Below are 12,403 nucleotides of genomic sequence, written 5' to 3' on the forward strand. Positions count from 1 at the left end.
GTTTAAAAAGGCCTTTATATAAAAAGTGCACTAATCCATGACAAAAAGGAAAAACAGCTCAACTTACATATACCTCTTAAAGATGCAGTCTGATTTACTTATTTAAACATACTATTCTGGGCTGGATGTGTAATGTGGTCAATGACTTCCGACCTGTCGCACTCACCCCCACGATCATGAAGTGCTTCGAAAGACTAGTTTTGGCCCACATCAAGTCCTGCCTCCCCCCAACACTGGATTCCTACAAGTTTGCCAACCGGTCGAACAGGTCAAGAGAGCACACCATCTCCACAGCTTTACACTCTGCTCTGACATACCTGTGAGAATGCTATTCATAGACTAACTCAGCATTAGGGGTGCGACAGTACATTCATTACGACATGCGCAATGAGTCTTATTTAATCAGAATAACTATATACAGAATATATTCATCTCAATCTGGTTTATTGAAAAGTCATTCAACATACAGTACCTATTTATTTATTTTGTATTTCATTGTTCATGTATTCGGGTTCTTGTGCAAACCCCGTACGGTACGGTACGGTTATGAATATGTGTACCGTTGCAGCCCTACTCAGCATTCAACACAGTCATTCCCTCTAGGTTGGTCAACAAACTCCATGACCAGGGTATCAGCCCTTCTCTCTGCAACTGGACTTTGGACTTCATAACCAACAGACCCCAGTATGTCAGGTTTGACAACTTCACCTCCTCTACCCTGATCCTGAACACTGGTGTTCTACAAGGCTGTGTGCTGAGCCCCCTCCTGTACTCCCTCTTCACCCACGACTGCGTTTCTGTACACAGCTCTAACATCATCGTCAAGTTCGCAGACTACACCACGGTGGTAGGCCTGATCAGTGACAATGACGAGTCAGCCTACAGGGGGGACGTCAGCTGCCTGGTGGCATGGTGCGGTGACAACAACCTGACCCTCAACACAAAGAAGACCAAGGAGCTCATTGACCCTTCACATCCATGCCACAAACTGTTTGCCCTCTTACCATCAGGCAGGTGGTACTTTTCGTTCCTGCACCAGCAGAGTCAGGAACAGTTTCTTCCCATCTATTGTAGCCCTGCTTAACTCTGTGACCCATCACTAACCATACTCCGCCCCGCATCTCAGGGACCTTGTTGCACTACTCCCTTTGTACTATGGGAGTATAAGGTAGTTTTCAGTTGTTACACTACGTGTCTACCTCAGGAACCTCACTGCTGCTATCCCTGGATTTCAGTTACACATGCCACCTACCCCTTCAACTTGCCTTCATTGCTCATTTAGAATTGCCATTGTACTTGCATTTTTCAGTTGTTACATATACAGGTCTAACTCGGGACCTCATTGCTGCTATGTCTCCACATGCTACATGACTCCTTGAATTTGCCTCGTTTGCACATTTAGAATTGCCATTTGTACCCGCACAACGATTTATCCCACTTGTAACATACACCATACTTAATACATTTTCTGCCCTCCTTTATTTGCCTTAATTGCACATTTAGTATTGCCATTTGTACTGCAGTTGCCTTTGTTGCACATCTATACATTCCACTTGTAATACACATATACTTAATACTACGGCAAGACAATGCCAAGCCATATTCTGCACGTATTACAGCAGCATCGCTCCGTTGTAAAATAGTCTGGGTGCTAAACTGGCCTGCCTCCAGTCCAGACCTGTCACCCATTGAAAACATTTGGCACATTATGAAATGAAAAATACAACAAAGGAGACCCGAACTGTTGAGCAGTTGAAATTCTGTATCCAGCAAGAATTAGAAAACCTTTCGCTTTCAAAACTACAACAATTGGTCTCCTCAGTTCCCAAACTGAATGTTGGGAACTGAGGAGACCAATGTTGTTGAAAGAAGAGGAGACGCAACACTGTAATAAACATGCCCCTGCCCCAACTTCTTTGAAACATGTTGCTGGCATCAAATTCAAAACGGGCATATATCTTTCTAAAAACAATAACATTTCTCTGGTTCAACCTTTGAGATGTTGTCTTTGTACTATATTCAATGTAATACAGGGATTAAATGATTTCCGCATCACTGCATTCTGATTTTATCTGCATTAGTCCGCATGTTTGTTTCAATGACAGTGGTGATGTTTAACTTTGGAAAGTGGATCTCACTTCATCTAGGCCTATACATTTCCTTAGGAAGAGAGCTTCAGACTAATTGCGCAGATACCCTAAATGCGTTGCCTTTCCATCAGCTTTGTGTTATGACATTCCACCAGCTACACCAGGAACACAACAATAACTTTTCCTCCCCGCCATATCTTCATTCACTAAACTAAAAGAACACACATCGGCCATTGAGAATTGAACCTCGCCGTCTTGTGAAGCTTGAACGTGACGCCACGTTTACTATAGCAGCTGTGATTTTTTTCAAAGGAGGCATTGCATAACAGCAGATGATTGAAAGCACTTTTGACAGCTCAAAGGCTAGACTTATCCTAAACATAACTCCGTAAAGGAGCATTATGAAAGATGGTTGCTAAGTACTATAAGAAAATGTCCATAATATATTTGAAATAATAGTGGAATCAAAGTGTTTCCACATTTACAAAAAATTTGTTTTGGAGAAAACGGGCACCCTCCCTGTCTTCCATCAGCTACACTAAGGGACCCCCAAGGAAGCCTGCATGTTTGAAGACAATTATGTTGGAATTGTATAGAAGTTTTGTGCAATGCACACAGATATAGCTTAATATTCCCTTGACTGATGCCCGTGATCCTGCTTGGAAGTTCTTGAACATGCCAGTGATGATTATGCCAATTAAATCTATTTCTTTTTTTTCCTCTCTCTCACAATGTTAAATAAGCCCTATGACACGTGATTATCGCCCCTCAAACAAGCAATGGCAGACGCCGGCAAGCAAAATCCCTCGTTTCCTGGTTGCAAAGATTCGACACAGTTCACTAAAGTCCTGTTCACTCACAGCTTTGTTTAAGGGAGAGAAAAAAAACAAGCAGTAAAGAGTGTCAGTAAACATTGTGCCATTCTTTTATCATCAACATTCGTGATAGTGGTTGAATAAGCTGTTGCCATAAGCATCCACAAGGTGCGAGCACATTTGGGATATCCCATTTAAACATATCATCCCTTTTTTATTAGGCATGGGCTTAAAAGCGATGAAAACAAACAGGTTTCCTATTTAAAACACAGATGAAGAAACAGTCACCCGAGGTTTCCTTATTTGGGGTTTGCAATTTCCACATCCCTAAAATGTGGGTCTTTATTCACAATTAGATCAGTGACCACATTATAGGTTATAGCAGTCTGCCAGTTGATTCAATTGTGTCACACAACCCTTAGTTGAGGTTTGCAACATATGAGCATTGGGAACACAACCTTGGTGTCTATGCCCTAGCTCTGGTGTTTACTACGGACACATCAATAAGATGGACAGAGGAGAGTTGACATAGACGCCCACCAATTATCGTCACAAGACCGTTATTGATTATTATTAACATGTTTGTCCTGTCCTCCCACGTCAAGCACACAAGCCAAATGAACAATCTACCAGCTGTTTTGTACAGCACATCTCATTTGCCAATCACCTACTATGGCTTGGGATTTTCATGGAAATAGCTTTTGACCTCATGAATACAAAATATGGGAAATCTATCAAAAGACTGCCCTAGCACAGACATGTTTTAAGATGAGATGGTAGTTAGGGAGAATAAAACATAGCCTATAAATTGGAGGAAACCAGCATATGATTAAAACAATTGGAGTAGGAGGATTGCTGCCTATGACCCCAAGAACACCATCCCCACCGTCAAACATGGAGGTGGAAACATTATGCTTTAGAGTGTTCACCAAATCAAAGGGACGATGGACGGGGCCATGTACCGTCAAATTCTGGATGAGAACCTCCTTCCCTCAGCCAGGGCATTGAAAATTGGTCGTGGATGAGTATTCAAGCATGACAATGACCCAAAACACACGGCCAAGGCAACAAAGGAGAGGCTCAAGAAGAAGCACATCAAGGTCCTGGAGAGGCCTAGCCAGTCTCCAGACCTTAATCCCATTGAAAATCTGTGGAGGGATCTGAAGGTTCGAGTGGCCTCGAAACCTTAATGACTGCAAGGAGGAGTGGGACAAAATCCCTCCTGAGATGTGTGCAAACCTAGTGGCCAAATACAAGAAACTTCTGACCTCTGTGATTGACAACAAGGGTTTTGCCACCAAGTACTAAATAATGTTTTGCAGAGGGGTCGAATACTTATTTCACTCATCAAAATGCAAATCAATGTATAATATTTTTGAAATGCGTTCTTCTGGATTTGTTGGTTATTCTGTCTGTCACCGTTCAAATAAACCTACCATTAAAATTATAGACTCTTTGTCAGTGGGCAAATGTACAAAATCAGCAGGGGATCAAATAATTTCTTACCCCACTATATATCTTCAAACACATTAGGGTCATAAGAGAAGATTCTTTTGAATGTCATAATTGATAGCCGTCACTCTTACCAATGTTTTGCATTTATTTCCTCTCATCTGTGAATGAGCAGAACATATTACAATAATAATCTCAATCAGGCGGGAGCTGAACATCCCCTCTCTTACAAAGAAAGCACAGCAGAGGATGTAGTTCAACCTGCCAAAGACAATGATGGTGCACTTCTACACTGCCATCATAGAGTCCATCCTGACCTCCTCCATCACCGTCTGGTGCGCTGCAGCCACTGCCAAGGACAAGGGCAGGCTGCAATGCATCATCCGCTCTGCAGAGAGGGTGATTGGCTGCAATCTGTTTTCTCTACACGACATACACACCTCCAGGACGCGGAGGCGAGCGACAATGATTAGGGCTGATCCCTCTCACCCTGGTAATGGACTATTCACTGCTCCCCCCTCTGGCAGAAGGTTGAGGTCTATCAGGACCAAGACCTCCCGCCACTCGCACAGTTTCTTTCCTACAGCAGTAGGCCTCATGAACATGGCCCTGGAACCAAATTGACTACAGCCCGCTCGCTCCCCTACTCCAACACACACAACCCTCAACGGACAAAATCTATTACCCCTTCCCATTTACACACACAATCCTCAACTGGACAAAATCGTGCACCTTACATATACTATACTATTTAGCTACTTTAGTAATTTATTAATGCACAGTCTAGTATTTTTATGCACAGTACACATTTTTTATTTCCCTTATTCCTTCTGTATAAACGCCCAGAACAAATTCCTCATTTGTTGTGAATCTTACTTGGCAAGAAAACTTTCTGATTCTGAATCATTCTGGCTCTCATTTAACATCAGATCTTGTCTCAAAACATACAAACGGAAGTCTGCAAACGGAAGTCTGACTATACGATCAGATCTGGCAGCCCAGACAAGGTAATTGACATACTAGGTCCTAGAAAGCTTTCCAGAAGTGTTCAGCAATACCTTAAACTAGACCAATGACACTGCAACTTTGATGGTGATTCATTCAAAGAACTGGGCCCACATGGAGTCTAACAATAAAAGTTTAATCTGGTAATCTGACACCTGAGCTGTCACTGCCAGATAGGACATCACTCTATGAACAAATAGAAGAGGTTTCTCGGTTCTTATCTCATTTGGATCTGTCATTTCCTCACATGTGAATATCGCACGTTTATTCACCATGACAGACCAACTACTTAACATGGGAAAAGTAAAACAAAAAAGAACAGTCAATAAGGGACAGGAATTTATCAGCCTCCACAATCTGGAGTGTCAAAACCTCTCGGAGGAGATTTTAAGATTGTAATTTAAGTGTCTTCCTTTCATTCACAGAGTGTAATGAGATACAATACCATTAATCACTGAAAAGTTCCCCGTTTTCAGCTTTAAATTAAACAGTGCAGTCACAAAGGACGTGTGACATGTACAGACATACGCTATTGATCTAGGGCAAAATAAGATTATAGTTCATTTGTCAATCAAGAAATGTTTTCTAGGGCAGCTGTTCCCAAACTCAAATAAAAAACATATAATGTATGTACAATGCTTAGACTACCATTAATAATAGTTCAAAACTTTCTTCATTTATTAAGGACAGACCGTGTTAATTTATTAAAGACAGACAGTGTTAATTTATTAAAGACAAGACAGTGTGGGCAACCTGCAGAACCCAACGGACCATCAAAAACCCACCACAGTATGAAAACCTGTTCTATAGGTCATTGAAAAGCAGCTGTTGGTCATATTAGTTATAATACATGTAGAAAATGACCACACATTTTATAAGTATTTGGTGTATATCCGAGTTAAACCTGACTCAGAGAGCTTCATTGGTCATTATCTTACAAGGCTATCTTGATATTAAGGCAATTCGCTTTCAATAAGAGCATCTCTTAAATGACAAGAAAGCATGCAAAGATACTGGATAGGCAGGTTTTTTCTACAGCCTTGCCCGAACACGGCATTATCTTCCAGGGAATGATCTGACTTCTACTCCAACAGGTTTTTGTTGTTGTATAAAACAGTATAAGCTTTTACCCTCATTCTTACTTTTACCATTTAGAATAAACCTTTCACCCTCATTTTCAATTGTTACTCTGATCTGAATGTCCAACTTCTTTATGCATACATTGGTTCATTTGTTTAAAGGACTTTCTATCACGAACCATTGAAATTCAGTCAAAAGAGCAGCTGTGATTTGTTGTAAGATTTTATTTTTGACAAACTGGAAAGTGTTAAAACGGGACACAGTTCCAAGTGACCTTCCCCTGAGCAACTGAGTGGGATACTCAGGCTGGAAATCAATAGAACATTGTTCACTCTAAAAACACTCCACCGATGATGGCTCCCAAGTGTTATATTGACATTTTCTTGAAATTGAATGTGATGTTGAACATTAAAGGGTTTGGATTGATTTCTAATAAATGTGCAGTAAATAGTGATTAACTGTGAATGATCTCAAAAGATCAATATTAAGGTAGTGAAAACGGTGCACTGAAAAGGACCATGACAAGGTTTCTCTTGTTGGACGGAAAACAAATATAATTCAGGGAACAGCTGATATATCCTTTTAAGAGGCCAGTATTTTGACAGGCTCTGGAGCCAAATGGCTGTACATGGTGTCCTTGTGACATACACATAGCTGATTACAACTAATGCTGTAGACACAGCCACTGAGGAATTTAGGCAGATTAGTGAAATGGATGCTGAACAACAATAAAACAATAAAAGCCTAGTCCGAGAAGAAAAACAAATATTTAAGTAATTTGTTTACTAGCTTGGATGCTGTAGGCCTGCAGTCGACTGTCATAGCGGGTAATATATCTTGGACATCTTGCTGTAACACTTGATGGTGTGGCTTCAGCTTCCTCTAGTGAAAACGACACTGTTATTACATTATAATATTTAAGAACACAAGCGTTAGTGATCTCTGAGTGGGCAGAACGGGAAAGACTGCTGCAGTGCACGTACAGGTTAGTGGTTAGAAACACTGTTTGAAACGGAGCCTAGGGAAATGTCCAGAACTTGAATCAACATGTTCCCTGTTACAGGTTAGACTAATCTCCACATCACGAGAAACAAGAAAGAAGGAAATGTTTCCTTTTATAAAATGGATTACTTCTGTTATGGTGTTTTTTCCCTTAACTTCTTGGTGCTCTAGGAAGCAAGGCCATTAGGAAAATGCTTAGCATCTTTGCATAGCAGTTTAGATATAGACACCTGATACTGCACGTGGGCAATCAATCAACCAGACACAAACAAACACACATACTGTACAGACGGAAAATGTAGATGTCCACGTGAGTACCTTTCAGAGCACCTTCTCTGAGTTGGTAAAATAACCTGGTGGTCTGTTGTTCTCCTACCATCTCAGGAGTATGCCATAAATCACTCGGTTGTGTTGTTCAACCTCTTCCCCACTACACCTAGTGAGACCCTGAGTGAGACATAACAGTCCTACATTATATTACGTGCAACAGGCACTTCCTAAAGTCTTGGAATCTATGGAATGCAAATAATTTCTGAAAAGAATTGCGTGTTGGCAACTGCCTGGACATTCTTTTAGTGGATTATATGATGCTATTGCATTGAGTGTGTGACTCCATGAATACGTGCTAGAGCTCTGCAGCACTGCATTTCTTAAAGTGTCGGCTTGATGAACAGCGTGCGGCTGGTTGGGTTGAATGTCTGCCAGTGGTCATGGGAAAATTATTACTATAGTTAAATGGATGAGGTTTAGACAAAGGCTTATGTCGTCCCTGTCCACAAATTCTCAAAGGGGAAACTTTGAGAATTACCCTCAGTGTGTACTGGAGTGAAAGTCAGAACAACAAATCAGTTTTTTCACTCCAGGAATAAGAAACTTGCAAAAAAAAACAGGAGCCAAAGGAGCATTCTACTCAAATGCATTTTAATATACAACAGCTGACTTTAACCTGCACAACAAAACACAACCGTTGATGACCCCATTACACAATAACATCACCCAAATACGCAGACTGCTGCAATGGAGACGCTAAGCAAGAGTTGCAGAGAACAATTCAATCCATTGAATCAAAACCGCATCAAAATGTCATATCGCATCAGCATCCCTGGAATGAACAGAACTAGGGTCATAAGAATTCAGAATTTCAAGATGCACAGTTCCAAACAAAATATATACACACAAGTATATTTCTATTCACCCAGTTGAATTCTAAATATTGTGGATGAAAAATAGACTGACATTGCAATGCTATTTTCCATATATTCTTAGCAGTGTCTATTGGTGGGAAAACAGGGAATATGTCAAAGTAGTGTATTGTGTAGTGGGGGAACTGTCAATCAATCCAAATGTACTCATGATTAACACTAATTGGCACACACACACCAGAATAATTTGGCTGTGAGCTTAAGCAAGGGTCCTATAAGAATTTACCTTCTGGTCAAGGCAGAAAAGAGAAATAAAAATTGGGGTTTCTTACTTAGAGTTTTTTGCCATGTTAAATGAGGTCTGTTAATTAAATATAAGAATATAATGTTATTTTATAGCTGAATTTAGATCAATTTTAGTACTCAAAAGTGACATGTATACAGTATTCTTGCTCAGTATGTCAAGGGAATTAAGATTGTTGCTTGTGGCTTGTAAATGCCATTCCAGAACACCAACAAAACCTACGTAATCTGGCCAGAGGAAGATCTATTACTGCAAAATAAGTCTTAATATCACATAAAGACGGGTGACCAATTAATGAGAGAACCTGAATCAATGAGATGAGGAACATAACTAATGCAGATGCTTCTATACAGGTGTAGTGAATAATAAAATTAAGCAGTGTACATCCTTTGATGCTCTGTGGCATGTATAAAAATCCTGAGCAGGCCCAGTTGACCTTGATTTTGGATCAAGATGGCAATAGGAAAGGACCTAGATGACTTTGAAAGAGTGTTCATTATTTGGTCCCTTCCAGGATGATAACGCCGCCATCCATAAGGCACAAAGGGTGACTGAATGGTTTGAATAGTAGGGAGGTTATTTTACACAGCTACCAGATCTCAACCCAACTGAACACCTATGGGAGACATCATCAAAACACCAAATGCCGGGAATATCTTTTGAAAATATGGTGTTCCATTCATCTAGTAGAGTTCCAGAGACTCACTGAATATATGCCAAGGCCCAATTAAGCTATTCTGGCTGCTTATGGCATGGTGATCCAACATCGTACTGAGACACTCAATGTTGGTATGTATTTTACCGCACAATTAACTGAAAAATTAAAAAAAAATAAGAATAGAACCCCCCAACACCAAGATAAAAGCCCAACCAGAGGGGGCCACGTGCTAACAATATGCTGTGTTTTGAAAGTAGCGTGAGTGCTAGACAGTTAGAGCTTTGCCCAGAAGAGAGGCTGCCAGGTGGACAAGAGCAGTCCCTGCTACATAGGGGACCCCGTCTGTCAGCCCCACCATCTGGCCTGGAGACCAACTTTGGCACAACACAACCCTGGAGTTGGCCCCATCTACCCTAATTGGGCTTCTGGCTCTGAAACAGTGCCAAGACAGTTTAGATATGGAACCAATGAGAGTCAGTGTTGCACACAATGTATGTAAAATAACAAATTGTCAAATCACTTTTTTATTGGTTAATGTCAGCAGATAGTGATGTTGGGTATCATTTGTCCACAAACATTGCCTAGCTAGTCCTATTTCTGTCCTCCAAATAAGTAACAAATTCATTTAGAGAGCTATGTCCGTTTAGCTTACTGTAACAAAAATAGTAATTGGTACATTTGTAAAATCACAGGTAACTGCTTTCATAGGAAATAATGAAACATACATTTGCACTGTATTTAAAGTACAATTCGGTGTCTTCCAGAGTCTACCATATACCCATTTTGTACACATAAATTAATACATTATTTACTGACAAATGGCTTTGTTTGTTACAATTCTGAAATGTACAGACGTGGTATGCATGCTATGCATGACAGTGCTATTTACGTAATATTAAGGGAATAAAACCCTTATAAAAACTTAACATCCACGTCAAACACGGCCACAGAGGAGCATGCCGCTCGTGGGTTACTTAAAAATAAAGATGACTTTGCCTTTTAGTTCGGTTTAAAGTTCTGTTTGGCATATTCTATGAAAACACGCAACACCATCAAACAGCTTCATTCTTGGTCCTATTTTAGGTAGCCAAAATATATTTATGTGCTAGCCTAAGGCAATGACAGGAAATACATTTCTGATAGCACAGAAGATAGGAATCTGAAGCCATCGGCAGGTGTGCAGCTAGGGCTGGCATAATTCCATGAACCAAGCCTATGAAAAGTGCAAACTATTTAAAGTGATCATTTGCAACGTAGGTTTTACTGACCATTTCTAACGAGATAGATAGGCTACTATTGAAATGATGTGTAACATACGTCAATGTAAGGTTTAGTTTGACAGACTTTGACTTTTACCGACAAACTCCCAAGTTAGGCAACCTACAGTGTAGACGCATTGCCATTCATAACTGTCAACAACTCGGTTAAAGTGATAGACTTGGCAAACCCAGTCAAAACTCATTCCCAAATTTGACTCGAGACCCCAGAAAAATAAACGTGCGTCTTACGCCTACCTTTCTTGTCCGCTGTCAGAGTTATGCAGCAGCTCAGGCTTAACAAGGCAGCGATAACAATTCCAGTTTCAGGTCGCATTGTTTCCTAAAGGTGTTAATCAATTATATATTGCAAGAGAAACTTCTACATAGTCTTTAATTAACACCCTGAAGTCTATCCGGTGTACTGTATACCCACGCGTTGTATCCAGGTAGTATACTTCGATGTGACGTTGCACTGGCTACCCGCGAGGCGACCAACTGTTTTTGACGTAATTAGGAAGGAGGGATCGTTCAATAGCAAAGCAGACAGAAAGGCATATCAAGCCCTGCCTTGTTCACGTATATTGACTAATGAGGCTTATGACATTCCAACTCTCACTGCAATGCAAGTAAACATGTTCTGGTTTAATTTGCATCAGCATGTGGTCTTACAGCATGCCTTTTGAGGTTGATTAGAATTCTGTCGTTGAGCAGGTCAGTGAGTTTAAGCTTCTATTAAAAACAACTGACAAAGCCAACCTGATGAAGATATATCTTCATTTTACACGCCTCTTCCATCACAATTTCCAGATGGACGGTAGGTTCAAGGGGTAAGACCCCTTCCCTAATTCTTTCAAAAACAGAAAGAACTAAAATAGTTTTATGTAGATCAACGGAGCTTGTGTCCCGATAAATGCTGCAGGACACGAGCTTATGTGGTACACTTTCCAGACAGATCCTCTGCTATGTAGGAACGAGGTCTAAAGATGGTATGTATTGGAATGGAATGATCGTGATGTGTGATGTCTGGTCCTGCTCCACGTATAAACAGAAACAGAGAAACCAATGTTGGTAATCAATTAAAAAAAGCAGAAAGAAATCTCACAGTGGCCCCTAAAACATTCTACATCACCAGCAACTGCACTTGTTCAAGTTGGAGCGCAATGTTAGTTACCAGGTTAACATCTTTATTTTATACGCCTGTCAGAAGGCTAACCAAAGCGCTGCATGCTTATGTGTTTACTTCTGGCCTCCAATGGGGCGTGATCTTGCCCATTTGTGTTGAGAATTTATTGCTTCTATCTGTGATTTAGACACTGGCAGTTTCCCAAGCCAAAACACAAGTATGTTGAAGTGTATTATTTTGGAATCACTTAAATTCTGGTTAAGTACACTAAATAATATTTAAATATAAAAAAAAGTATATTTAAGTATTTATTAATTTCATACTTCTATTACATGATTGCAAATAGCATTTTTGTACACTAAAATACCTCATAATTTATTGTATTTTTTTTAATCAATTAGGATTACATTTTCAGTGTACTAAAATGCTATTTCCAATCATGTATTGTTTGTCCTGAACATGTTCAATAAAGG

At 40.2% G+C, this 12,403-nt stretch overlaps 1 protein-coding gene across 1 annotated transcript in view; it reads right to left on the reverse strand.

Moving 5' to 3' along the window:
* Positions 1–11,327, reverse strand: part of LOC105027310 (melanoma receptor tyrosine-protein kinase) — a 36,203-nt gene extending 24,876 nt beyond the window's left edge. The window contains exon 1 of the mRNA XM_010899356.5: positions 11,063–11,327. Within this exon, the coding sequence (XP_010897658.3) occupies positions 11,063–11,141 (79 nt within the window). The 5' untranslated portion in view covers positions 11,142–11,327. The remainder of the gene's footprint in view (positions 1–11,062) is intronic.
* Positions 11,328–12,403: the final 1,076 nt, after the last annotated feature.

The sequence above is a fragment of the Esox lucius genome, chromosome 21, assembly GCF_011004845.1.
Source record: "Esox lucius isolate fEsoLuc1 chromosome 21, fEsoLuc1.pri, whole genome shotgun sequence".
Taxonomy (NCBI): Eukaryota; Metazoa; Chordata; class Actinopteri; order Esociformes; family Esocidae; genus Esox; species Esox lucius.